This window comes from Nothobranchius furzeri, chromosome 9, assembly GCF_043380555.1.
Source record: "Nothobranchius furzeri strain GRZ-AD chromosome 9, NfurGRZ-RIMD1, whole genome shotgun sequence".
NCBI lineage: Eukaryota > Metazoa > Chordata > Actinopteri > Cyprinodontiformes > Nothobranchiidae > Nothobranchius > Nothobranchius furzeri.
In genome coordinates, this window is record NC_091749.1 from 643,284 (window position 1) to 667,596 (window position 24,313).

Sequence of the window (24,313 nt, forward strand, 5' to 3'; positions counted from 1 at the left end):
TCCGTCCGTTTTAATCTATTTCTATTGTTTTAACCCTCTACAAATGCAAACACATAATTTTGTGGTTGATGTCACACAGTGCTATAAATCTAATCATTGTACCTATTAGGCTATCACTACAAAAAAGCAGTGGATCACACAAAACACGACATACAGTATGTTGAAACCTTGATAGGTATATTTATTTTTGCCATTGAAATGGGTAGAAAGTGTACTTTTAGCATTGCCAACATTAAATTGTTCCTCAGACCATTTAGGAACGTATCAATAACAGTGCAAAAATTATTCAACATAAACACATTGAGGTTTATCCATTCTTTGTAAACTTAACAGAAAATAGCTGAACTGCACCAGACCTCATCTTCAGTAATGATGGGCAAATTTAAAGTATTTTTAGCCTCAGTAAGAGAAAGTAAATAAATAACAAAACGTATTTTTGCTCCATAAACAGTCAATGTTTAAACAAAATAATATTTCCTGCAGTCAGGCCATGTAAATAAATTAAACAACTGCTGAAATAAATAATGGATTATATGCTTCAGTTGTCTATGTTTCACTTGGAAATGTTAACCTGCTTCACCATTGGAGGAAACACGTCATCATATCAGTGCTGGTCCACACTTGTTCCCTCAAACCAACAATTGTACCTCATGAGAAGAAGCTTCTCAAACTTGCGATCAGACAACTTGTTCCTCTTTGGAGTGAGAATCAGGTTTCCCAGGCTGAAAAGCCTTTCAACCGGGGCACTCGAGGGCGTGGCTGCATTAAGTTTAAGAGATAGTTTCTTTATCAGTGGGAAATGCTTCAGAGAGTCTAACCCTGTAGCTCCTGATGTGAGGTACTCGGCTACCTCAGCTTCAGCAGTGGCATAGGTGTCATCACTCTCTGCAAAGGAGAAGAACTCATCCTCTTTGCTAGAACCTGGGCGCTGTGCTGTGTCGGTGGCGCAGGTACCTGGTTGTAGCTGATCATGTTTGGGGAGAAGTTTTCGACACTCTGCCAGCAGACGTGTCTTTGCGAGGTCCTTCCGTGCCTGGTCATGTAACCAACGAAGCTTAAATTTTGTTAGTGTCACAGCAGCCAGGAGAGCATCTTCACTTCCAAGAACATGTGCAAACCTTGTCTTGACTGCCTGTAATAATGACACAGCAAGAGTGCAAAAAGCATTATTGCATGAGAAAGTATGCATTGTCTCAACAATAAATGAATTAAACATTAACACCATGCTGTAGTTTTATGTAGAATGTATTTTATTTTGTAAATAACATGTATTTTACTACATGTTGTATATATATTTTATTTATTGATCATCATTTATTTATTGATCAATCGTGCATAGCCTTTATACACCCACAACACTAACGACACAATATAAAAGCAATTGAGTTAAGTTCATTAAAGGGATATTCCACCCCTAATTAAAATGTATCTTCCCCGGAGTTAGATAAGAGGAATAAACAAACAAACAAACAAACAACAAACAAAGCTTTATTTATAAAGCGCCTTCCGCAACCCTGTCAGGAAGCCCAAAGCGCTGAACATGGTACAGTTGTAAGTAATTATATTGAATAAATCAACAATAAAAGAAATTCAAATTACAAAATACAAATTACAAAATACAAAATGGAAATTACAAAATACAAAATGGAAATTACAAGATAGATTCCGGTAAAATACAAATGTGTGAAACACAATTGGATTGAGTGGATGGATTGAGTGTACCAATGAAAACTGTGGAATGGATTCAACATAGTAGAGGGCCAAAATCAAACATGTTCTGGAAACGCCAAGCAGAGGAGGTGTGTTTTTAGGTGATTCTTAAAGACTGGCAGAGAAGGGGACAGCCTAACTGAGGGTGGCAACTGGTTCCAGAGTAACGGTGCTAGGACTGAGAAAGCCCGGTCCCCACGGGTACGACACCTAGACCGAGGGACAGCGAGCAGGCCTTGGCCAGAGGAGCGCAGAGCGCGTGATGGGGAGTGTCTGTTCAGGAGAGTGGCCAGATAGGGGGGAACACCACCCTGGAAAATAAAGGCATTTTGTAAACAGCCCAGTCATTCTCCTGATCTGGCAGCAGTCAGTTTGCTTTAGTTTAGCATAAAACAATGTAAGTGAGAGGAAACTAGCATTTGGTTTTTCCCATTCACTTGTTTTATCCTAAATTAAAGCAAACTGACTGCTGCCAGATCAGGAGAATGACTGAGCTGTTTACAAAATGCTTTTTTTCCTCTTATTTAACTCTGAGGAATATAACAACAGACACAATTTTACTTAGGGGTAGAATATCCTTTTAAAGGTAAACACAAAACAAAATACCATCTCTTACCTTGACGACTGCATCTGGTAGCCCATCAAGGATTTGTAGGCCATTTTTTCCCCCAGAGTCTTGGTTATCAGTGATTCCAGTGTGGGTAGGAGTGTGCCGTAAAAACAATGGTCTTCTCCCTGAAGAATGTCCAGTGCCACAGTAAGTGGTTGCATGATAGCACAGTACTCTCTGATACACTGATGCTCCCTCTCATTGAAACATTTCAACTGTAGTGTGGATGAGATTGTGTTCAGCTCCACCAAAGGTATCTTTGAAATCCTCTCCAGAGCATCATAGAACGAGTTCCACCTGGTTGTACAAGGTACTAGTAGCTTCTTTGCAATAATGTCGTCCACGATCTCAGCAGCCATTGTGGAACGAATGGCCTTGTTCCACAGGCCAGCACATTTTGTGGTGGAACTCCTGTAGGTGGTTTTCGTCGCAGCTTCAGACAATAGCCACTTCTCCACATCAGTGCAAGAGATGAGATTCATTGTGTGCGACGCACATCTCCGATGTGGAGGTAAAGAAACTGTGTCATCAGCATCATCAGCAGCACCATTCTGCAGCACATCCCCAATGGAAACAAAAGTCACCTCATCCTCCTCATCTTCGTCATCAGACTCAGGTGGTGGCCGGTACACTTGAAAAGCCTTGACAAAATTGGAGCCATTATCTGTTACAGTTGATGTGATTTTAAACGACAGGCCATGAGAAGAGTTAATGTTGTCCAGCTCACTTGCAATGGTGTCAGATGTATGTCGACCCAAAAATCTCCTGCATGCCAGCGCTGCTTTCTCACGTTTCATGTTTTGTGGACTTATCTAATGAGCAGTTACACCAAGAAAACTTTTATTATGCCGAGTCCAAATGTCTGCTGTTGTAGAGACATGTTCTAACTCGTCAAATGTTGTTTTGAGCTCTGACTCCATTTTGACATATTCTTGGTCTAGGTAACTGGAAAATGTCTTTCTGCATGGTGCCTGCCCGGCTCTTCCTCGCACAGGTATATGGCTAATCAGTCCTCTGAAAGCATGGGACTCACCTGTTGAAATAGGTTTCATGTCTTCCACAACATACCTGGCAATCAGCCTGTGTAGCTGTGGCTGGGTTATAGACTGTGAAGCAGGCTTTGTGAAATCAAGCTTTCGTTGTTTTGCTGGAGAAGCGTCAGCAGAGCTAGTGTCACCGACAACAATGCTACGTTTGGGGTCTTTTTCAACTAGCTTGGTAGATGCGTGCTGTTTCTGAAGATGTTTCATCAGATTAGAATTGCTGGTCTTTGATGTGGATAGAGTTTTCGAACCTCCACAGAGAGTACAGTTCACCACAAAATTCTTGTCTTTTACCGACAGAAAGGAAAAATAATGAGCATACTTCCACGAGAGAAATCCTGCTCCCGGACTGTCTTCATCTGCCGCCATAGTTCTAGCCTCCGTGCGTTGCATCACAGCGTCACCTGCACTTTTACGTCCACCACGGAAACGTAACCTTTTTTTTTCTTTTTCGGAAACGTAACTTTGTTTACTGGCATGTCGGTGGTCGGTGTACAATCCTTTTCAATAAAGTTTGTTTAAAAAAAGTCCAACACGGAAACTGCGGTCCGTAGCTTGGCACGTAAGGTACCGAATAACGAGCCTATTTAAATCCCAGCAACAATAAACGCGTTCCTGATTTCGGCAAACTAACTAGTTACCGTGGACGTTACCACAATAATAACGTAGTTACTGTAACGCGTTATTTAATAACGCGTTAGTCCCAACACTGGTAATGAATTACAGTAATCCAGTCTTGATGTAATAAATGCATGAACTAGTTTTTCAGCATCACTCCTGGAAAGGATGCTTCTAATCTTAGCAATATTCCGAAGGTGGAAAAAGGAAATCCTACAAACCTGTTTAATCTGGGATTTGAAAAACATGTCCTGGTCAAAAATAACACCAAGGTTCCTTACTTTGTTCTCAGAGACTAATTTAATGCCATTCAGGTCAGGTGATTGACTAAGCAATTTCCTTTTCTGGATTTCTGGTCCAAAGATGAGAACTTCCGTCTTGTCTTGATTTAAAAGCAAAAAGTTTAGAGTCATCCAATTTTTTATGTCCTTAAGACAAGCCTGTAATCTACCTAACCGATTAGGTTCATCAGGGTTAATGGATAAATATAACTGAGTATCGTCAGCATAACAGTGGAAGTTTATCCCATGCTGTCTAATGATTTTACCAATTGGGAGCATATATATAGTAAAAATAATTGGTCCAAGCACTGAACCCTGTGGTACTCCAGAAGTAACCCTGGAGTATGAAGACGATTTGTCATGTACGTTTACAAAATGAAATCTGTCAGACAGGTAGGATTTAAACCAGCCTAACGCTGTTCCTTTGATCCCTACAACATGTTCAAGTCTTTCTACAAGAACATTGTGATCTACTGTGTCAAAAGCAGCACTAAGATCTAACAAGACTAGAACAGACACAAGATTCTTATCTGAGGCCATGAGAATATCATCTCTCACTAACCCCAAAATTCCACTGCCTCCGCTCCACTCCGCCCCGCCCCCGCCTTCCGCAGCCACTCACTTCCGAACTCAATTTTTACTGGTATCCGCTCTACAACGGCTCCGCTCCGGTGTGGAGACCTGAGGTGCGCAAACAGGCATGCACAGGATTTTCGAGATCTTGCGATACAGTCCGAGCAATAAACGCAGAAGTTCGATCCAAACACCCGTTGTGTGGGAGAAGCATCGAAATGAACTGTTTAATCTGCCCATCATTTGTGTAGAGAGATCAGCAGTGTTTGGATCAACAAAGTGTGTCTACTTTGATAGTGGAAACTGTATTTATGGCTTACTTTTGTGCATTTAAACTTCAGCCACCATTGATAGTTGTTAAAAGTTGTTAAACCTGTGCATATGAAACAAAAAACGTATTTTGTTTATCGATTTATTGTGAAATAACGGAAGTTGTGCTTGCTCCTTTTCCTGTTGGGCAGTTGTGATTTCTGTCCATTGACTGCGGAGGTGCTCCGGCGTCCGGCAAAAATAGAATCAATCCTATTTATGCCAAATGGCGGAACAGCGGGCGGCGCACTGCGCCGCACGGCCGCAGTAGTGGAACAGCTCTGTTTGACTACAATGGGACCGATTTTGCTGCGGTGTTTGTGCCAGAGCAGAGCGGAGGTAGTGGAATTTTGGGGTAATGCAGTTTCAGTGCTGTGATACTCTCTAAAACCAGACTGAAATTCCTCAAACAGAGCATTAGTGTTTAAATGCTCACATACTTGGATGGCCACTATTTTCTCCAGGACTTTAGATAAAAATGGAAGGTTAGATATTGGTCTATAATTCATTGGGTCATCTGGATCCAGAGAAGGCTTCTTAAGTGAAGGTTTGATTACAGCAACCTTAAAATTCTGTGGTACATATCCATTTACTAAGGATTGATTGATTATATCTAGAATGGGGGCAGTAACCAAAGGAAATGCATCTTTATATAATTTGGTTGGAATTGGATCCAAAATGCAAGTTGAAGGTTTAGATGAAGCTAATATTTTTGATAACTCTGAAAGCTCAACTGGATCAAAATGGTTCAAGCACAGATGAGGTTCTACAGTCACCTCTGAAGCTGCCTCACTTACTGAGGAAGAAGAAATCGCATTAGGGAGGATGCTAAAGATTTTGTTTGTGATAGAATTAATTTTACTTGTGAAAAATCCCATGAAGTCATTGCTGCTGAGGGCTAAGGGAATAGATGGCTCAGAGCTATGATTCTGTGTAAGTTTAGCAACTGTACTGAAAAGAAATTTAGGATTATGCTTATTCTCCTCAATTAATGCTGAGAAATAAGCAGTTCTAGTTTGTCGAAGCTTATTTTTATAAAGCACAAGACTATTTTTCCAGGATAGGTAGGCCTCCTCATGGTGCGTAGAGCGCCATGTTCTCTCCAATTTTCAGAGTTTTGTTTAAAGGCTCGTAAATGAGAATTAAACCAGGGAGCCAGCTTCATGCCCCTAATTACCTTCTTTTTTTAAAGGGGCAACATCATCTAATGCCACACGTAAAGAGGAATTAACATGATGAACTAAGGCATCAATTTGTGAGGGGCTAGAACTGAAAATATTGCCCTCTGCTACATGCCTCTGAGATGCTGAGGACAGTAAAGATGGAACAGTTGATTTAAAAGATGCAACTGCGTTGTCAGATAGAGACAGACAAAAAAATTACTTTCATGTCTCGAGAACTCAGTTATAAACAACTCAAAGGTTATCAGAAAGTGGTCCGAGAGGACTGGATTATGTGGAAAGATTGTTATTTCCTCACACTCTATGCCATAAGTCAGCACAAGGTCCAATGTATGATGGCAGGAGTGGGTGGAGCTATGTTTTCTTTGAGTAAAACCAGTTGAGTCTAAGATATTACTAAAGGCTACATTGAGGCTATCATTTTCGATGTCCACATGAATGTTGAAATCCCCCACTATAATGACCTTATCAGTATTTAGCACCAAATCAGATAAAAAATCAGATAACTGATCCAAAAACTCAGAGTAAGGGCCTGGTGGACGATATAAAACTACAAACAAGAGTGGTTTCACAGTTTTGCAATCTGGATTAGGAAAACTAAAAATAAGATGTTCAAACGAACTGTAACTATTAATCTGTAAGGGACTGATTAATAAGTCCGAATGAAAAATGGTTGCTACTCCTATGCCGTTCCATCACAGTGGAGGGGGAGGTCCTGGAGGGGGAGGACCCAACCTTACCTGGATGTCCCATGTCTTATATATTCTGGAAGTTGTGCAAATGCAGGGATGGGCATAGATATTCTGCTGGGGTGGGGCTGGGTTGGTGCCCTCGGGCTCCGTGAGGCTCTGTAATGCTGCTGCTTTGGGCCCTGGCAGAATGGGCTGGGGTCTCCATGCCCTGGGTTCCGGTTGACAACAGAGGTGCCTATTGGGGCCAGTAGGGGAGCTGGCTCCCTGGAGGGCTTAGCCCAACCAGCCATTCCTCCCCATCCTCGCATATTTCTCTCCTCCTGCTCCCTCACATCATCACACAAACATACACATAGGACTTTGGGGGGTGGGCAAGTCAGGGAGTGCGGGTATGGACCCCATTTCCGCATTCCTGTGGCAACCTGCCCCCCAATTTTATTTGCACCTTATACACTTCCACTGACAACATTCCACACAAACACACACTTAGGGCCTTGGGAGTGAGCACATTCAACGTCATTTGGCAGGGGGATATCTCAGCCTCCTCCCGGGTGCCGGTGCCCACTTCCAATTTTAAACCGCACTTAGACACCGAGGGCTGAGGGTGTAAGTGGGGTGGTGCTGTGAGTTGTTTAGCCACAACCTTTTCCAAGATCTTGGAGATGAACGGAAGTTTAGAGATGGGTCTGAAGCTGCTATGGAGAGAGGGGTCGAGACTCGGTTTTTTAAGAAGCGGGTGGATTACAGCGTTCTTAAAGTAAGCAGGGACCTGACCAGAGACCAGAGAAGCATTAATTATAGAGAGCACGCTGGGACCGATGGACTGAAAAGCACTTTTAAACAAAGATGAGGGTAAGATGTGGAGGGGGCATGCAGAGGTCTTCATAGAGTTAACTAGTTTGGTTAACTCAGGCAAAGAAACAGGAGCAAAGCTATCTAGGATGATGGGCCTGGTTGGAGTCGGGAGAGGCGGCGATAAGGCTGAAGGAGAGATGCTAGATCTAACCTTATTGACTTTGTCCACAAAGAAAGACAGAAAGTTCTCACAGTCTGCAACAGAGTGGATGGAGGCTGTAGGAGAGGCAGGAGAGATTATGTAGGAGAGGCAATGTACAGGGAAGTGTGGGCACGAACGTGTTCAGGCTTCTCTCTTCTCCTCGTGTGCTTGTGTGTTTAGCTTCATGGTACTTTGGTGATTTAGACTCTCGTTCGTTAGGATTTCTGGTAAACTTTGACTTTGGACTGGCCTTCGACTCCGCTTTTGACTTTCCCCCGAGCGTCTCTGCTTAACAGGACGGCTCTTGTTACTTTAGTGTTTTGTTTGTAAAGGAATATTTCAGTTAGTTAGTTTCCCTCCTCCCAGCCCTTTTGACTGGGCGCTTTATGTTAACCTTTTTTCCCTTTTGTATGTGTAGGCTCTTTGTGTTTGTTTAATAAAATCCTTTGTGGGGACACATTTACTCAGTTATTATTAAACCTACACACGACATCTTTTACTCCCTCCAGCACATCTCTCCTAGTGAGCCGAGGGACATAACAAGACACCAGGAGCAATTCTTCCGAGGTAGATGGTCGCCACCCTCAGAGTCGGAGATACAACCAGGGTCCAAGACGTGAATCAGATTAATGGTTTCAGAACCAACATCCTTATCAGGAGCAATCCTATCAGCCAGGGCGTCGATCCCCAACTAACCACAGGTCCTCATCCCCTCGGGAGAACCCTAAGAAAAGGGATATGGACAGCAAAACAGATGAAATCATGAACATTAAGTCAGGTGACTTAGAAATCATCCAGAGGATTCTTGACGCAATTAAAAGGAAAGACAAAAAGAAGGTGGACGTGCTTTCTGTTTCAACCCGTGCACCTGATCCAATCTTGCAGGAAGCTCCGGCCCCTCAGTGAAAAGATGCGGCCTCGATCGTAGTGAGTCCTTCCACTTTGATGGTTGAGGAAATGACTCCTCCCATGCAGCTGGTTGAGGAGAGGACTTCCAATCCAAAAGAAGTGAATGCAATCTCAGTGTCCACCTCCTATATCCACCTCCTATTACACACCCGTTAGAGGAATATACCTACAACGCCACCCTGGCATTGCAGTTGGAGTCAGATCACAGAGAATCTGAGAAAGTGAAGGAAATGAGTCACGTTGAGCCCCCAGTTCCAAAGTTTCTCTGCAACCTCACAGAGAAAGGTGGGGCCAAGAAACCCTATGTGCATTTAACTGCCTGGAACAACAGTTTGTCAGCTAGTTAGAGATGAGCTCTCCAGCTTCTGGATTTTGATGAACATTTTTGAGCTAAACTGCAGACAAGTGAATTGCCGGTTGCTGAGGTGAAGCAAGGAGCGCCGAACTTTGCGTGGTCTCATTGGCCCGACCTAGCGGTACCGGGCCCGATAGCGCCGAACCTGGTGTGGTTATATCAGCCGGCCCAGCGGCACCGGACCCGAAGTGGTTCCATCGGCCCGACCCAGCGGCACCGGGCCCCGGCGTGGTTCCAGCCGCCTGGCACGGCAGCGCCGAACCCGGCGTGGTTACGCCGGCCCAGCCCTGCGGCACCGAGCCTGACGTGGTTCCATCGGCCCGGCCCAGCGGTACAGAGCCCAGCGCGCTTCCGTTGGCCCGGCCCAACAGCACCGAACCAGGCATAGTTCCGCCGCGGGGCCTAGCAACACAGACTCCGGAGGGGTCCTGCTGAGCCAGGCCCAACAACATTCATCGCGTCGCGGTGACCACGGAACCAGAGGACGGCGGTTGCAGATGAGTGGAAGAGATGCCCGGCGGAAGAGCTGGTGGACGAGGTAAAGAAATGGCCACAGAAGACCTGGAGGAGATCAAACGATCTCTGAACTTTATGTCAGGTGAACTGTCAAAAGTAACATTACAGCAGGATCGGTTACTGAGACTGATGGAGGAGGTGAAAGAGCTTAAAATACTGTTAACCGAAAAAGATAAGAAGATTTCGGCCTTAGAGCAAGGAGTTGATGAACTTGAACAATATACAAGACAAGAGGATTTGGTGATAATGGGACTAGAAACCCGATACAGAAGCTACGCAAAAGCAGTAGCAACTCACAACGCAGCAGAAGAGGCTTCAGACCAAGAACTTGAGACACTAGAACAGCAAGTTGTTACTTTTCTGCACAGCAAGAACATAATCATTCAAAGAGATGCTATTTCAATATGTCATGCACTGCCTAAAAAAAATGAGAAAGCTAAACCAACTATTATCGTAAGGTTCACCAGCAGAAAACAAAGAAACAGCGTTCTGTTACAAGGAAACAAGCTTAGAGGCACCAATGTGTACATAAATGAACATTTAACCAAAAATAATGGGACAATAGCCAGAGGGGCACGGATGCTAAAAAAGCAGAAAAAAATTGTAGCTACATGGACGAGGAACGGGAGTGTATGGATCAGAGAACAAGAAGGGTCTCAGGGTAAGATAATAAAGGAACTGGGAGAACTGGAAAAATTTAATAAACACTGAAAATTGGAAGAGGGAATAAAGTAAAATCTCATACAACATCACATAAATAAGATACAAGTAAACCACAACACAAGCATATGGACATAACAACAAATACTTATGAGGAACTAGAATACAAGACATATGACCCTGGAAAGGAACTAGAAAATAATTTGTACACACATAGGAATAATAAATGTGAATATTTTAGTGAACAAGAACTACGTGATTCAGTTTTGACAGAAGGTACCCTCTCGATCATTCACTTCAATAGTAGAAGTTTGTATTGCAATTACTCTAGAATATTGGATTATTTAACACAAAATAAAAAACCATTTCAAATCATTGCTATAACAGAAACATGGTTAAAAGAAGGAGATGAGGAGGAGGTACAAATAGAGGGGTATGAAATGTACTTTATGAATCGGAATAATAAAAGAGGAGGTGGTGTTGCACTGTATGTATGTCACAATTTAAAAAGTAAAGTCATTCATAACATGTCAACAGCCATCCAAGATGTCATGGAAATGATCACTATTGAAATAATCTCTGAAAAGACAAAAAACATAATAATAAGTTGTATCTATAGAGCGCCTGGATCTTGTGTAGAAACATGTACAAATACAATTACTGAGATGTTGGGTAGGATGTATTTCTCTGTGGGGACTTTAATGTTGATCTGGAAAATGTAAACAATTCAAAGACAGCAACCGACTTCATAAATTCAATGTATCTACTAGGTCTGTTTCCACTGATAACCAAACCAACAAGAATTGATGCGCATAGCTCAACAATTATAGATAATATATTTACTAATGCTTCAGAGGGGATAGAGAGAAGTGGAATAGTGACGACTGATATCAGTGATCATCTGCCGATTTTCACAGTCTATAAAAATCACCAGATCAAAAATCTACAAAAAATGGAAAAACTTATAAGGGACAGGTCACAAAACGCTACACTCATAAAAATTAGTCATTGAATGAACTCAATTTGATTGATGGCAGGTTTTCCACATAATACATTTATTTTGGTTCAGCCAAATCTACATACATCAAGACAATTTAATTAAATTGAGTCAGTAAAACACAATTTTTTAAACACATTTAAAAGGAAAAATATTACATTAATAAGATGTGAAAGGTTTTTGTTGGTTCAACTCAATACAGTGTCATTCATTTGAGCTAGATTTTCTTTCGAATTGAAATGATTATGTTAAGTTCAACTAAATCATAATTTTAATCACCCGAAAACTAATTTAATTATTAAAATAATGACAAAATAAATTTGTTTTTTCAACTCAGTTTTATTCACTTGAATTAAAAGCAGAAACAGAATATTTTGTGAATAAACATACATGTCACATGGTCACATTAACATTAACAAAATCAAAGTGCTCACAAAAAAGTGCCTTACATTTGAAATGAATATCAAATCTGAATAGCACACACCTTTTGTATTACTAGGTAAGACTGAAAACAAACTGGAATTTGTAAAATCCGATTTCACATAAGAATCATTGTGTATATATTTATAGTGTCACTTGCAGGTAGGTTTTCAGCAAATTCACAATGATAACCTATAATAAACATTGCAATCCACACCATATTATGCCACTGAACATTTTAAATAACCCAAAAATACTTAAATACAAATATATATATATATATTTATTTATTTTTCCATTAAGAACATTTGTGTTACCAAAGGGGAGGTATTTTAATAATAAAAAAAAAAAAACTTTCAACTTTACTTCTCTAAAACCAATTACATTCAAACTTTTACAAGCTTATAAGAACAGGAACACCAACTTTAAAACACTGGAAGACAAACTCGTCAACATTTGTTTTGTCTCTTTGAAAATCCCAAAAGCAATTAAAAAGAAAATGCTGGTTAAAACCATTAAACTTTTTTGGAGCTAAATTCCCACAGTCCTTTTATCTATCTATAGTAGTATAGATTAAGGGTTACATCACTCACAACAGAACATCAGACAAAAATAGACAACTTCCATTTTTCAAAAAAGAAAAAAAAAAGGTCACAGTTTGAACAAAAGAGATACAAAGGCCAAAATCAACTTTTGTGCTGGGGTCTTGTTTGCCTAAGCAAGCATCTTCAATTTCATTTGCTGCATCTTTGTACTGAGCCTTTGTCCATCCAGATTCATTAAAATCTTCTGACAAAACTCGAAAGTGTACTTGAGGTCATTTGGATAGCTCAGATCAAGTGCATAAATCAGTCCAAAGAGGACGATCACTGCTGGACTGACCATAGGGCATAGCGGGCAACTGCCCGCTGGGCCGACCCTTTCATCTTTTATGGGCCGGTGTCTGTTTTTTTTCCTAGTCTCTAGTTGTTGCAGACAACTTGTCCGCGCCGCCCCACGCGACGCCTCGTAAAAGTTGGTGGATTGGCCAATTGGTAATAATACACTCTGGGCTGGACCAATAGCCAGAGGTCTGATGCACCCGCCAGTTGTTTGTGAATCTCAGTAAACAGACAGACGAGCTTAACAAAATGGAGAACAAAAAACGGAAAGGAGGAGCGGAGAAAATTCGACTAAAAAAGAAACTGGCCCTTCAGGCTGATGCTGGCACATGTGTTAAAATCTCACAGTTGTTTGGTAGTGAAGGTTCAAGTAAAATCAATTTAGGAAGTGATGGAGCCTCAGCCCAGCGACAGGTTGGAGAAGAAGAGGGAGGAGGAGGAGAAACCCGAGCCGGTGTTGTGCCATAAATTGACTCGCTGCCAAAAAATGATTAGCCACCGCGGGATCGCGCACGGTTAGGTAATTGCATTTCTAGACAAAATTCCCCAGGATTTCGCCCTAAAACTCAGCATATCTAGCAATATGGACATTCAGAAAGCAAAGATAACCTCTTCCGGTACTTAAACAGATGTTTATCGCGGATATTAGTGTGGCAGTGTTGGTGGCACCCTGCGCGGGAGCACGAGGACGTGCTTGTGGAAAGAGGGAGGAAGATGTGGCTGCGTGAGCATCCTGTCACAATGTCTTGATTGATCTTGCACCCTGTATAGTTGGTCAAGGGGATGTTCCTTTGGCTGACTGGTTAGAGCGTATGACTCTCACCCCGAAAGTCTAGGGATCGAATACAATCCGGGCCGTCGTTTATCCACCTTGCCACATTAGTTTTTCCAGTTCGGAAGTTGTTTTAAGTGTTGCTATTTGTCTTAAACGTTCACAATGAGGATATATTAATCCTTTTTGCAATATTTGCGATTGAAAGATGGTTTGTGGTAAGAACTGGCTTTCTTTATGTTACAGCCTTGATACTAAAAAAATAAATAAACAATGTAAAATGGCACCCTGTATTGAATGTAAACGTTGTATAAATGTAAATAAACAATTCTCCAGCGATTTAATTTTTTCCCCTTCCTTTCTTTAGTCCACTTGACATGGAGCCACAGTTAACTAGTTTGGGGCACATTTTTACTTGAAAAATAGTATTTAAACTGATCAAGCTTTGGCTTTAATGACACTGTGTAGGTTACTATCTATACATTACGTTGCTCTATTTAAAAGTAACAAGATAAAAGCACTTCAGCACATAAAATTAAGATTGTCACTTGCCAAATAGACTACACCCTCCCGTTTACCTATAAGAAATGCCTCAAAATATCTTTAAATTCTTTATTGATGATTTAATTGTAGACAACTAAAATGGCATTTTACTTGCCAAAAAGTGATTGAATCGCTCAGATTTTCATGGAGGCTAAAATTGACCAAATAAGGGTTTTATGTATTATCTGTTGATGTTACTGTACTCATACTGCCTACTGTGTCATCATAAACACCCCAAAAATGGCACACAAAAAAAAAAAAGATAATTTCCCTTGCCAAAAATTGATTACAGTGTCCTGGTCACGTGTAAAGGGTTACATTTACCTAAATATTACCTTATTTATTATCTCTTGATGTTATTAGTGCCATCACAGGTTGCTGGGTCTCCATAAACACCTCAAAAATGGTAACAAATGATCATTTCCCTTGCCAAAAATTCATTACAGTGTCCTGGTCACCTGTAAAGGGTTACATTTACCTAAATATTACCTTATTTATTATCTCTTGATGTTATTAGTGCCATCACAGGATGCTGGGTGTCTTCCACATTCATAAACACCTCAAAAATGGCAACAAATGATCATTTCCCTTGCCAAAAATTGATCAGTGTCCTGGTCACCCATAAAGGCTTAAATTGGCATAAATATTACTTCATTTATTATGATGCTGGGTGTGTTCCACAATCATATTCGAATAAACATGAAAATATTCCGTCCGAATATCTGTTTCTTGTTATAAATATAACAGCTAGAAGGATTTACAGTTAAAATAGGAGAAACATTTCAGGAAACTATTGTCAATTAACCACAGAAATAGGGACTAATAACATCAAGAGATAATAAATAAGGCAATATTTAGGTAAATTTAACCCTTTACACGTGACTCCCCAGGAAGGGTCGTAACACCACTTGCCTCATGCACATAAGTGACCAAATCAAAGCAGCATGGAGACACTCCGTCTCCAACCACCTCTCAGGCAGCAGCCTGCACTCCCAAGTTCTACACATCACCAGAACATAAACAACCGCAACACAATAAAAGCAGTGTTATACAAAATGGAAGGCCTGTAGTGTTTATTCTCTTACAGTAACAACTTATCAATTTTTTGGAGGAATTTATTTAAGATTTTTTGGTTTTTATTAATTGTGCAATAGAAAAATAATCGCTAGATTAATCATCTAAATAGTCATTAGAATAGTTGACTATTCGATAAAATAATCGTCAGAATAATCATTTTAAAAATAATCATTTACCCCCAACCCTACTTTTTTAGAATACCAGGATAGGAAGGATGGTGTAGGTTTACGTTTATTAGATTGATACATAAATATTACCAATAAGAAAGTGTACGTTGGTGTGTGTCAGAAACAGCGTAAGGCTTAATGTCTTTTCCAAAAAAAACAGGTGATGGGCCGGTCTCCAGTCAAAATGCCCGGGCTGAATTTTTGTCCCAGTCCAGCCCTGAGGACGATGAATGCCATGATGACACTACCGAGGTTGTTCATAACTGTAGTACCTTCAATGACAACTCCAACATCCTCTGGCTCCTGAACGCCTTCTCTTCGGATGGTGTAAATGCCCATGACAGTTGCTGCAGTGGATCGCAACCGTTCATCCTCAGTGGAGGAGGTCTGAAAAACAGGATGTTTCAGGTTTAAGGGCTCTGTCACTTGGAAGGGGACATATTATGCAAAACTCAGCTTTGTATCCTTTTGTGCTGAAACATGGGTCTCTACTGCCTCTATAAACACTCCAAACATGAATAAAACCCATCAATCTTTTTTCTATCAATAGTTTGGGTTTAGGTATTATGTGCCTCCCCTTGGGAGGGGCTTGAAATAAGAGCAGCAGCTTCTTAAGTGTCTATAGGTGTGTGTGTGTGTGTGTGTGTGTGTGTGTGTGTGTGTGTGTGTGTGTGTGTGTGTGTGTGTGTGTGTGTGTGTGTGTGTGTGTGTGTGTGTGTGTGTGTGTGCTGGGTCAATTTCCCTTATTTCATGACAAGTGGGAACCTTTTGAAACAGCTTGTTTTAGGCACATTATTCTGGAAACCAGAAGATTGCTGTAACGCCAGTGACACTAGTCAGTGTCTCGATGCAATCTGCTGGGTTCCTTATATAGAAGACTTCATTGGAGTGTTTACTTTATTAAGTGCCTTGAGATGACTGTTGTTGTGATATACCGCTATATAAATAAACTGAATTTAAACACTGACAGAAAATGGATGAATGTTTTCTTCACATTTACCGTTTATAGAGGCAGTAGACATAATCTGTCCCCTTAAAAGGTGCTCTCCAGTACATGTTTCAACAATGACTATTAAGAATAATACATATTTCACAATTATATTGTCTTATTTGAATATATGAGCATTTTGCGTGCGATGAACCTAACTCAAATTGAAGCTATAAAATAAAGTGTGATAAGCGTACCAGATACTCCTTGAACAGTAGGTCTGGGTCTTCATTAAAGTAGATCACCAGGCTTTTAAGAGTATGCTCCCTCTTTATGTCGATGTCATCACACTAATGCAAGGGTGAAAAAAAAGGCTGAAAAAAATGTAATTGATTGATTGTATTTAATTGATGGGTTTATTATTAGTACTGACCAAACTACTGATCGCCATGATATCCTTGATCTTTTGGCCCTTTGATCCTTTGCTCCCCTCAAAAATTTTCATCAGCTTGTCTGTTAAATTGTCCAGCTGAGCCAAGAACTTTGCCTGCAGGGGTTTTGTAGTGATCCGCAGGAACTCTGCATTCACCTGGAAATAAAACATACATAAACTTCTTGTTTACTATATTTAAATACAGACTGCTGAATCAACAAACTGAAAGTTGCTAAACATTTGAACCATCAGTGAAGTTTGTCAAGACCTAAACTGATTGTAGCGGAGTTCTAAGTTTGACATGTGTCCTTTTTCATGACAACAGCATTCAAAGTTAATTTAACCTTTTCTTACAATACTGTTATAGGGGTTTCCCAACAGCACTACTCAGCATGACTCAAATGGTTGTGGTTTGGTTAGACAGCCTTTTCCAACTGCATAATTCGCTATTTTCCCCAAAATTTTTAGTACCTGCTTCATTGTGGTTCATGTTGAACATCACCCCCATTATTGTGCTGTAGTGCTCCTAAATTATACTTCACACTGTTTACTGTTTACCTAGTGTTACTTCTGTCTCCAATAAAGATAATGACTGCAACTAATGTCACTTAACTAGTGTTTTTTTTTTCTTCACAGATTTGTCAGGGAAAACCAACTATACTGATGTGAGCTGTGTTAACCCACACTGTACTGAGCTGTTTTGGCTGAGTAGTGCTGCTGGAAAAAGGGCTTCAAGTCACCACCCTTACCACTAGGACCACTACGTTTTTCACTAAAGTTTAGTTTAAATTTATTATAATTTGGCTAAAATACAGACAAAAGGTTTTTTTGCTCAAATCTTCAGTCCATCTACAGAAAAATATTCAGTAATATAGTTAAAAGCACTTACAAAACAAACAATACTTAAATTTGTTGATACACAAGCATTTAACTTACTTCACTTTCCTTGAAAAGGGCAGGCCATCTGTTCATGAAATCTCTGATCATCGGCCTCTGTTCCACAATCTCTAGTCGTCTATGGGAGAAGGTTCTTTCCATTTTTGCTTTTATCACTGCTTCATTGTCTCGCTTTTTGATTTCTGAGAGTAGAGCCACTCTTTCAGTTTCCAAGCTTTCAGTGCTTTCACCTTTTGGGGGTAAAGGGACATAATAGACCTCTGCCTTTCTTGGTTTTTTGATGTTGGCAGCAGTTTTTCCTTGGCCTTCCCGTTTGTGCTTTAAGGAATTCACACGGATTTCAGGATCACCAAGCCGCCCAAGCTTTGTTCGATAGTTTTGCATTTTGTACTTCAGAGATTGTTTCCATCCCCAAAATCCAGTCTTAGATCCTAGCTGCCCTAAACAAGGATGGGTCCTTGTCAGTGCTGCTGCCACCTCTTCACATTGATAGTCTTTAGGATATTTTGTGTATTTCAGCATTTCTTGAGCTAATCCATCAAGGATGACTCCCTTCAGTTTTATGCCAGGCTTGAAGAGTGTGCCATTTGCTTCATATTCTGCATTTTTCTGCTGGAGTTCCAATTCCACGTCATATGTGAATTTAGGGACCACAAACACATTGGGCCAGGAAAACTGTCTTGTCGGTTGAACATCTGGTGATGAATGAGGGGTTGATGTGTATAGGGTATCATCACTGCAGGATGAAACTAAAGAAGGCCCAGGGCTGGAAGTTCCTTGGCAAGTGTAAACACTGCTGTTTGTGGATGTCTCAACTGGGTACAAAGTGATGAATTGTTCCTCAAGTGTGGGTTTAGGATTGTATATCACTTTCAGTGTGCCTTTATCTTTTACATCAGACACTGAAGTTAAGTTCATAAATGCATTAAAGTCTTCATCCATGTACTGCAAACGGAAGTCTTCTTTCAAATCGAAGAATGTCTTTACCAACATATGGAGTTCTGATAATGTTGCTGGAATTCCAGAGTCCAGATGCATTTTCCTGGAGTCTGACACATCCCCAAAGATGATTCTGAGAACAGGGCTTGCCATTATGGGACAACCTTTACTCTGGAACGGAAAAAGCACAGCCAAATGATGGCATGTTTAATCAACATAAATACAGCTCTAGAGGGATTTTTATTCCAGTTAGGTTTATTAACATCACGCTCTGAAACCACATACATTTCTAAAACCTTTATATGATTCTTCTGGTATGCTAACCCAGCAGTGTTATTTTTATTAACTTTTCAGTGTCACCTAAGAAAGTGTGCTGCTGGGTCTCCCAGAGCTGAAAGAAGCTTCCAGGACGACAATGGAGAGTCTGGCTGTTTCATGCCGGACACAACTATAAGCAAAACCTTCAAAGAGTTTGCTTTCCAGAGCTTATTGTCAGGCATCCTCCAGCAGAGGGGTTGTTCTTTTAAGAATCTTTACAATCTAAATTTAAGAAATCTTAAAAGCTATGTTATTGAAGAAAACTTACCCTTCACGATGATGAATCTCTTTAACATCACCAAGCGTAGTCCCTCCACAATGTAGTCCGCAAGGGGATATGGGTCTTCCAAGTCACCAAGCTCAATTATGGCCAGCTCTCTAGTGGATGGGGTAGACAGCTCAAATCCACCATAATGCTCCCTGTACCAAGAACATAGTTCCCTAACTATGAAACACAGTTTCTTCTCAACTATGCACAGCTGAATGATCTCATTAAATTTTGGCAGCCCATTTACAGTTCCGTGAACAATAAGCATGCCTTGACTGTAATGCATACCATTGCAGGATACCTTCTTCAACAGAGCAACTTCAGAAATAGATGGGTATCTTTCCATCAAAGCAGACACTACTCTGTCATTAAGAACCTCAATGGGCATAACAGAGGCATTTCTAACTTCCAAGGAAGACTTCTTGTAATTAGAGGAATGTGTCTGATGGGCAATCATGAACTGATGTTTAACAGCTAATGAGAAAGGTATGTTTTTGAAGCAGTTTGTATGTCGTGCAACCTGCTTGAAAAAACTATGCTTTGCCTCGAATCGCATGGTCCATAGAGAAATGAGAGGTCCAAAGCATTTAATCATTTGTGGATAGTGCTCCAAATAATGATGCTTTGGCAACAGATTTACATGTGGAAAGAGATCAAGATAGAGCTGCCTATGATCACAGATCTTGGCCTCAAGATAAGCTATGGTTTCATCTGTGTGGACATGGGCAACAACCAACTCAACTATATCTTTAAGATGTAGAATTACCTGCCATGCTGGCTCATCAACTGGCAAAAGTGGCCCTATGATTAAAGGAAGCAACCTCAGCAAGGACCAATTTTCATGAGCATTGCCCCCTATTGTGTTTTTTGAAGAATAAGTATGTGGTATGGCATGAGGTCGATTTGTTTTGTCACCAAATTTGTATGGAAATTTCTGGATCAAGGTGTTAAGTTTGTCAAGTGTGAAGTATTTTTTGGTGATTAATAAGCTAATACAACGTGCCAGTTCCGTGGGAACAATACCTTCAAAGATATCGTGGACAATATCTGGGGGATATCCAGTGCTGACATGAAAATGTGAGAGATTCTCTGTCAACACACACTGTTTTTTTACAACACAAACAGCAGCTGCCTTTTCTTGAGCACAGCGGACATGAATTTCATGGACCTCTTTGGTTCGAAGTTGGAAAATCCCTGACATTACATCCTGATTCTGAAATTCTGATTTGTCTCCAGTACAAAACCTACAAATGGATCCACCAGAAAAACTTTCAACAAATCCACCAATACCATGAGCTGAAAGATTGTCTGCTATTACACATTGGACAGAGCCTTTTACAAATTTACCAAGCTGAGACACAAAGACACCATGCTTTTCTAAAATGGTCAAGTCTTGAATGAGAGGCTCCAATACTTTCACGAAACCAAAAGCTTTTGTGTCATCTGACTTGCAAAGTACAGCTAAATAAATTGAAGTTAGTGCTGAATGGGAACCTGGTGGTAAATTCCCCAAAACCCAATAGACACCACAGAGTTTATGCTTTTTACGAGATGTCCCAAGCGGGTTACAAATCTCAAAATCATCAATGTAAAGATTTACAGCAATTCTTAACTCTTCACCACAGAAAAAACTGTTCTGCTTGTAGTACTCACCATCTCTAACTGTTCTGTATTCTTTAGAAGTCAATTGCGTGTTTTGACCCTTCTGGGCTACAAGAAGTTCAAGAACATCTTTCTGAGAAAGCAACTGCTGCAGAGATCGTAATAAAGGAATGTACTGATAGGTCCGATTCCTCTGAGCATCTAGTATGTACTCTATTGGCTCTATAATACCAAAATGTGAACAGTAATACTGTTTTCTTTTATATGCAGTAGCAAGAGGGCCGTCACTTGCAATGGCTACGCAAACAGGACTAGATCTGCAAACAATAGAGGAAATCTCATCAATTAAAGACTCTTCAATTTGTAGCTGATTATTTTGAAATACACCAGAAATAACTGTTTTTGTGGCATGTAAAGATGCCGTACTCAATAAGAAATCGAGGTCAGACAACAGTTCATCAACAACTGTTGTTGGGACATGAATGACATTTTCTAACTTCAGTAAAAGGCAAGCAATTCTTTCTTCAAAGTAATCTGAAGTAACTAATTCTACCGGTTCATGACAATCTACTTTTTCTTGAAGAGTATCTGTTGTCCCAGCCTTAAACAAATCATCTTCAGAACTCCCTGACTGAATCAAATGATTACGTATACAAATATTATCTCTAAAATCATGAAGGGAGTATTTGTTGTGTTTTCTGTATTTGTGTGTCTGAAATGTACTGTATATATTAGTTTCAAATTCACAATTTTTAAACAAACATTGGACAGTTTGGTGACGCCTGAGATGTGTATTTATGTGTTGGAAAAAATTTCTCTCTGAAATATATTCTCTGCGTGAGCAAATAGGACACTGAAAAATAGATTGTTCTGATTTGTTTTGTGTTGTTTGTTCTGAATGATTTTTGTACGTGTGATTTAACAATTTAGTCCATGTAGTAAAGCTACATGGACAATCGGAGTACGGACAGGGAAAGCGATTAACACCTCTTATATGCCCATGAGCCTGTCTAAAATGTTTCAACAACAAATACCTGCTAGATAATTCTAAACTGCAGCTTTTACATGTCCACATCCAAGTACCTGAAAGAAAAAAGATGATATCAGTGAAAAATAAGTTTATACAATTCCAAAACTGTTTTACACAAGGGAAATGTGTTACTTACCAACAATTAAAAGTTGCCAGATAACTTGGTGACTTAATGATGTAAAAATGATGGTCACGCTTCAAAATAGATCACGCTGTAAAATAAATCAGAAAACATTTTAATTGGTAAAAGAATAATTTCATGATTTTTTTTACTTGTCCCTTACAGTGTTCCCATAATAACATCATGAATATTTCCCTAATATAGGCAACAATAAAAGCTTTGGACACAGATAGAAGTGGCAGAGGTTCAATACAGTCAGACAGAACAGTTATTAGTAGGCATGTTTAGATTTTCTAGTTTAAAGAGACCATGAGAAGAATGTCAACAAGTGGCGATTTGTGAAAGGTTTCACTAATGATAATGTGTAAATGAGAAACATATGTAATTAAAACAAATATATCCCCCTACGTTACCTTTTTCATGAAAGGTTACGTTTGGAATGCAACAATTTCAACAAAAAAGGTGGGTAAAAAAGGCAGTAATTATCCATGAAGAGGTATCAGTTAGATTTATTTCACCTTATGAGAGCGCATGCCGCGACATATGCGCGTTCACGAAGCCGTGTTTTTCTTCAATTAGCTATAAGTTAAGTTAGGGGCTGGAAACGTTTCTGACCATAAACGCTCCTTCTCTCTGCATTTGTTAGGCGGCACGTCATCGTAGTTCTACACTGAGTCGTTCAATAATACCGGCCTGCATAGCCATCTTTTTGAGCACCAGTATAAGGAGCGGGGGAAACTTCCGAGGGCAATCCGATATGGGCTCACTGTCCTGGGGAATAACTTTCCGCGATGGCCCGCCATACTTCACTGGTTCTACAGTGCTCTCCCCTACAAACTGTCATCCGCCTCTCCTTCCAACGCTTCCCCCTGACACAGCATTTTCTGATAATCTAGGCGGTATCAAGTAATAAATAATGAAGGCTACGTCCACACGTACCCGGGTATTTTTGAAAACGGAGATTTTTCTATGCGTTTGCACCTTTCGTCCACACGTAAACGGCGTTTTCGGTCACTGAAAACGGAGATTTTTAAAAATGCCACTCAGTTTTTGCATTTACGTGTGGACGAGGAAAACGGAGGAAACGCAGCATCAAAGGTGTGCGCGTTTTTTGACATCACACTGTGCGCCACGTTATTGTTTCGGTTAAATGAATTCCTACAATGGGGCACAAAATACTGTTACTCTGTGTACTCTATGCAGTGTTTAAATGCTTACATATACAGTTACTGTCCCTCCACACATACGACTCGGTTCTACTGCTATTCGCCATCTTTGTTTACTATTTCAAGCCGAGTCTTCTAGACTTCTGATTGGCCAACATTTCTACACGGTTAGGAATATATCGCCACCTGTTGCTTTGGGATGTTCCTAGCAGCGTTTTACTTCATTTTTGCGTTTACCTGTGAACGGGATTATTTTTTAAATGAAAACGGAAAATCTCCGTTTTCAAAACTACCCATAAGTGTGGCCGTAGCCGTAATCTTATATAATAATACATAGGTTTGAACCTCCCGGGAGTGCGCATTGTGCTGGCTGCAGTTACACTTCCGGCCACATGGTTAGCACCCTCAGTAAACTATGCAGTGCTTTTAAAGACACCTCAAAACAATACTTTCTACTAGAAAATGGCATTATATAATAATAACGCAGAATACCACATTACTAGATTATAAAAAGAAAACAGTAAGAAAGAAGTTAGCTATAGGACATCATCTTTCATTGAGCACATGGCCGCTTGCTAGCTGCTAATAAGCTAGCACAGGCTCCGAGTAAATAAAGTTGGCAGCTACAAGCACAGGCTCCGAGTAAATAAAGTTGGCAGCTACACAATTTCTCCTCTAAAACAAGGCACTTTTGAAAAGACCTGTCTATATTGTCAAAAAAGTAGTATTCAAGCAGAGAAGAGAATGGTAGCACCACCCAAAGTTCAAAAAACAACTGTTACAAGCTTCTATGATAAATAGCATTGCCATACATTCAGCTCATAAAGAAGTACACAATTGGATATATGAAAAAAATAATATGTTACCTTACCTGAAAGTGTAGTTTTATCCAAAAAGTACAGAGGCCAAGAGCAGCTGCATTCATTTAGGTGATCCTGAAAGAGCGCAAAATGTTCGAAGAGGGCGGACCGTTGTGTAACTCAATAACTTTGTGTTCTTGTAACAAAGACTGCTTTGAGAGAAAATAATTTAGGTTCACCACGCGAATAATAATTGCAGTAAAGCTGGAGTGCTACATTTGAGTTGAGTGCGATTAAAAAAAATGTTTAAGCTTAAAGAGGGGCTCGAATTTTTTTCTTTGAGTTTACAAATGCCCAAGTGCAAAAATGTACTCCCCCTACTGCCAGTGCCCCAACAAACTCATTCATTTTGTGTTCAGAATCAGCCTCTGCTGGTTTAGAATAATTTTAGGTTTGCACAAAGAAAATCAAATTAATTTGGTATTTTTTAATTACATTTA

The 24,313-nt window shown here is 40.2% G+C and overlaps 1 protein-coding gene across 3 annotated transcripts; it reads right to left on the minus strand.

Annotated features, from left to right (window-relative positions):
• Window positions 1-1,002: 1,002 nt before the first annotated feature.
• LOC139071706 (uncharacterized) lies at window positions 1,003-23,131 on the minus strand. Of its 3 annotated transcripts, XM_070554578.1 has the most exons (9): window positions 23,066-23,131; window positions 21,863-21,938; window positions 21,731-21,779; window positions 19,095-19,246; window positions 17,609-18,679; window positions 16,673-16,828; window positions 16,497-16,589; window positions 15,584-15,698; window positions 1,003-1,132 (listed from the first exon to the last, which is right to left on the minus strand). In XM_070554578.1, exons 5-9 carry the CDS (start codon window positions 18,659-18,661, stop codon window positions 1,095-1,097), a joined length of 1,455 nt encoding a protein of 484 aa, XP_070410679.1. In that variant the 5' UTR covers window positions 18,662-18,679; window positions 19,095-19,246; window positions 21,731-21,779; window positions 21,863-21,938; window positions 23,066-23,131; the 3' UTR covers window positions 1,003-1,094. The 3 variants fall into 3 exon arrangements, with proteins under 3 accessions (XP_070410679.1, XP_070410677.1, XP_070410678.1); XM_070554576.1 differs by lacking the exon at window positions 1,003-1,132 and having other exon boundaries at window positions 15,303-15,698; XM_070554577.1 differs by lacking the exons at window positions 1,003-1,132; window positions 21,731-21,779; window positions 21,863-21,938; window positions 23,066-23,131 and having other exon boundaries at window positions 15,303-15,698; window positions 19,095-19,288.
• Between the last annotated feature and the right edge of the window lie 1,182 nt (window positions 23,132-24,313).